This window comes from Acanthisitta chloris, unplaced genomic scaffold (genome assembly GCF_000695815.1).
Source record: "Acanthisitta chloris isolate BGI_N310 unplaced genomic scaffold, ASM69581v1 scaffold21831, whole genome shotgun sequence".
NCBI classification, from domain to species: Eukaryota; Metazoa; Chordata; class Aves; order Passeriformes; family Acanthisittidae; genus Acanthisitta; species Acanthisitta chloris.
The window spans coordinates 272-4,427 of record NW_008656907.1 but is presented as its reverse complement, the minus strand read 5'-3'; the positions used below and the strand labels follow the sequence as shown (position 1 = coordinate 4,427).

At 52.3% G+C, this 4,156-nt stretch overlaps 1 protein-coding gene across 1 annotated transcript; it reads right to left on the bottom strand.

Annotated features, from left to right (window-relative positions):
- Nucleotides 1-509: 509 nt before the first annotated feature.
- Nucleotides 510-1,886, bottom strand: DUSP4 (dual specificity phosphatase 4; the record flags this gene model as incomplete). Its single annotated transcript, XM_009084524.1, has 3 exons — nucleotides 510-895; nucleotides 1,122-1,341; nucleotides 1,750-1,886. Coding segments are annotated over 3 exons (743 nt in total), but the record flags the coding sequence as incomplete, so codon positions are not given.
- Nucleotides 1,887-4,156: the final 2,270 nt, after the last annotated feature.

Sequence of the window (4,156 nt, the reverse complement as noted above, 5' to 3'; positions counted from 1 at the left end):
CCGAGGCCCTGCCTGCAGCTCTGCTTGTCACCCAGTCTACCTGGCTCAGGTAAGCAGCACCCACCACAGACACACCCAAGTCTCTCTGTGCAAGGGGGAAGACTGCTGCACAATCAAAAGAGGATATACTCCCTTTTAAACCTGGATGAGCTATGGGCAGAAACATGGGGAGAACAGGAGGTGTATCCTTTTTTTAAAAAAGACAGTAAAATAGGGATGGAAAGAGATGAAGACCAGGCACTTGAGGAAACCCAGTATACTATTTCTTTTCCTCCCCCAGAGAGCCTGGACAATGTCAGGGTTTGTGGCTTTTACAACTTTCGTGCTTTCAAAACATAACGATAAAAAGCAAACAAACCAAGATGAGGTAAGAAATTTCTCTACGAAAAAGACATTGAGTCCAGGGTGAATGGCAGTGTCCGGCACTATTGCTTAACATCACAGGGCTCTGTGCCCACCTGCCCCCTCCACGCCTGGCACTGTCTGCCTGGCTGGCCTCAGCCCCTGAGCTAACAGCTGGGCGATGTGGTGATGGGGCTGTGCAGGTATGGGAGGCTGCTGGGGGTGGCATGGACACCAACAGAGACTGGGAAGCTGAAGACAAACTGAGAGGTGGGAGTGGAGGTGGCCTTGCCCCGCTCCCGCAGTGTCCCCGAGGGGCTGACACCTTCCACTGCATATGAAGTGGCCAACACCTGTGACTCAAACTGCAGCAGCTGCCCCATGAAGCTGAAGTTAGGGGAGATGATGCTCCGGCGCTGCTTGACAAACTCGAAGGCCTCCTCTAGCTTGACACGCTTCTTCATCATCAGGTAAGCCAAGCAGATGGTGGCTGAGCGGGAGATACCAGCCTGGCAGTGCACTAGGACCCGGCCACAACACTCCTTCACTGAGTCTGGAGGGCAACAGGGATGAGACATGAGACTGATGCCCTTCCAGCAAAGCCCAACCCCTCACCAAACCTGCAGGTGGTGGCTGACCTCCATCCCACCAGTGCAACAAATGGCCTGGACCCTGCCAGACCCCAGTCCCCTCTGAGCTGAAGGCTCCAGGTCTTTGAGGTAGGAACCTCCCCACTGATAAAACACACATGGACACAATTCCTCTGCACAGACACTCACCAATGTATTCAATTGCCTCCATGAACCAGGAGCTGATGTCAGCTTTGTGGTTATCCTCCACAGGGATACACTTGTACTGGTAGTGCCCCTCGAAGTGGTTGGGGCAGTCTGAGGAGACGTTCAGCAAGGCTGTGATGCCCAGAGCATCAAGCATGTCCCGCCGGGCAGCGTGGTAGGCACTGCCAAGGTAGAGGAAGGGAAGGATTTCCACAGGCCCACCCTGTTACAGAGAAAAACAACAGACAGAGGGGTGACCAGGAGATAGCAATGGGCAGAACACACATCCAGATGGCTTGGAGACCGTGAGCTGTGCAGGAACCTGGCACCTGATCCAGGGCCCTCAAAAGAGGGAGCAGAGGTTGGCTTTCTCAGCTGTTAAACCTATTCCAGCTCTTCCCCTCTTCATTCTCTTCAGAAACAGGCAGGTGTAGGTTAACAGGATTTAGGCTTGTCCACTCCCCAGGATGCACAAACACTCTGGGATCAGGAGGACCACCATGAGGGGCAAGGAAGCAGGGCTCTGTCTCTGCAGGCCCCAGCTGACAAGAGCAGAGAGACACCAGCAGGACCAGGCTGCAGTGCTGGAAGGAGCAGTCAAAATAACTAGGCACTGGGATTCTAGACTTACCTGGTCATGAAAAGGGGTCCCACAGGAACTGCAGCCCAAATCCAGGGGCTCAGCACTGGTAGGGGGTGACACATTGCTCAAGGACTTGGTTTTTGCACAGAATTCCGGGTACTCAGAGGAGAAGCGCTCATAGCCCCCTGCAAGAAGAGAGGCGCAAAGCATTAGCCCAAGCCACGTTCAGAGTGCTGCTGAACAGCATAGCCAGGGCTGACGCGTCTCACCGTGCCCTTGGCCACTAGATGATGCTACAGCGATGGAGAGTGGTCTCCTGCCCCAGGATGAGCAGCCAGGTTCCTGGCAGCAAGGGGGAAATCCTTGAGGCGCCACCACTCCCTTGGAGGAAGAGCACCAAGAACTCTGCAATGATCTTGCCTACCTAAAATCTTGGGTCCAGATTTTAGTCCTCTACAAACAACCAGCCAAAACCCCAGTCTGAGGCCAAGGTTGCTCTCTAACATGATGAAGAGAGGATTTGTTGCCAGCATCCTCAGACTTAAATCGGAAAAGCTGCTCCCAGCCTAAAGGCTGTTCAGTTCCCAGATTCCTTGGACACATTCTGTCACGAAGCACAGGCGGGTCTCCCACTTTCCCAGCTTGATCCTCCAAGCCCAGAGCTGGAGGAAACAGACCAGGGAATTCCAGGCACTGGCCAGGTACAGTGATGCTGCCCCACAGCAAAGCTGCCCTCCAGAGAGGTATCTGCTGCCTCTCAAGGACACAGGTGCCAACTGAACATAGACCAGCCTGCTCCTCTGATCTGCTGCCAGGGGGATAATAAAAGGTGACCTCAGATCTTCCCAATGGCAGGTGAAACAGGAGCAAACCCCACTGAGTTCCCAAGACAGGGAAACTGCAGTGCTGACTGCAAATAAACACTTCTGATAATACTTCTTCTCTCATTCAAATAAAATCAACATCCCTCATATCCTTGTAGAGTCTGACCTTGAACCTTAAAAGCAATGAAAATCAGCTATTTTACTATCACCACAGGACTCTAGACAGACCAAGCCCTGACTCCCAGGGTGGTTCCTGAAAACTTAACCCAACAGCAGCACCTATACCTGCAAATTTCAGCTTACCAGAGCACATGCAGCTGGACACATATTTCTTATCCAGCCTTAGCTCTGAGACTGCCCTGAACACCACTGCATATTAAAAATATCAATGGAAGCAAGTGTCTCAAGCAAAGAAGCCCAGGAATCCCTAGGCAGCTAGAGACCAATACTGCCAGCATCCCAGTGTCCTTTGTGGTTTCCTCCTCCAGCACAACGAAGGGCTCTAGTACCTTAAAGCATGTGCATCACTGAATTTGCATTGTCCCTCCCACACAGGCAGGACAGTTTGCAGAGGCTGCATTTCCATGGCCCAACATCCCTGCTGCTTCGATTTGAAAGAGCATCCAAAACCAAGGGCTCCCTGTTAGGCATCTTCAGGAGATCTGGTCCTAAAATCCCTGGATCTACCACATCCCACTTTGGTGGTCGTTGCACCATCCTGAGAGGGAGACGCTGCCCAGTGTGATGTGTAGAAATGGGGTCCCTCCTTAGAAAGGCAAAGAGACTCTTTAAAATAGTCAAAGATGTTTCTTTTCAATGTATTTCAGCAGCTCTAATGCCTGTTCAGCCAGGTGTCACATCCAGCAGCTCCAAGCAGTGGTGTGCAGCTCCTGGCCACGCACGGGCCCTGCCTGGCGCAGGTGCCCATCGCCAGGCAACACCTAGCCAGGCTGTTCCACAGGGAACCTGGCAGCAGCCTGATCTACACAAAACAGATCTGGGTCTTCATTGTGACCTGCACCCAAAGGATCTGCATTTGGGCATGCACAGTGCTGGGTTAGTCTGGCTCTTGTGAAAACAGAGCAAGCTCAATCATTTTAATAGCTCTGTGGAAAGCAAGTAAGAAGTCTCAAGTGCTCCTACTGAGTCTCTAGGAGCTCATTCCTTAAAAGTAAAGGACTGGAAACCCCAATCAACCCACCATGAGAACCACAGAGGCACCAGAAGCTCTCAGCTGACAAAAGCCACCCTTGAAGCACAGCAGCGTTTCCTGCCACACGCAGGCTCTCAGCACCTCCAGCTCATGCTGAAGGACCCGAACGCCTGTTCCGGAGCGAGCCCTGGCTGTGCAGGCACTCCCACAGCAGCACATCGTATCGCATCCTTGGAACAGCTCCTGCTGTTTTTACTGTAGCTAGTACAGCAGAAGTGCTAGCTGCTCCATCTATCAAGCCTCTTAATGGATTTGCTACTCTGCATACACATCCTCACCCCTGCTGTAAGTAAACCAAGGAATAAACTGACTCTCAGGCTGTAAACAAAAAAGAAAAAACCCCACAGAGCTCAGGCAGGAACCCCAGCTGAGCATCCTCCTACCCTGAATCATCTCACGGCAGCTTTCAGGACCAGCA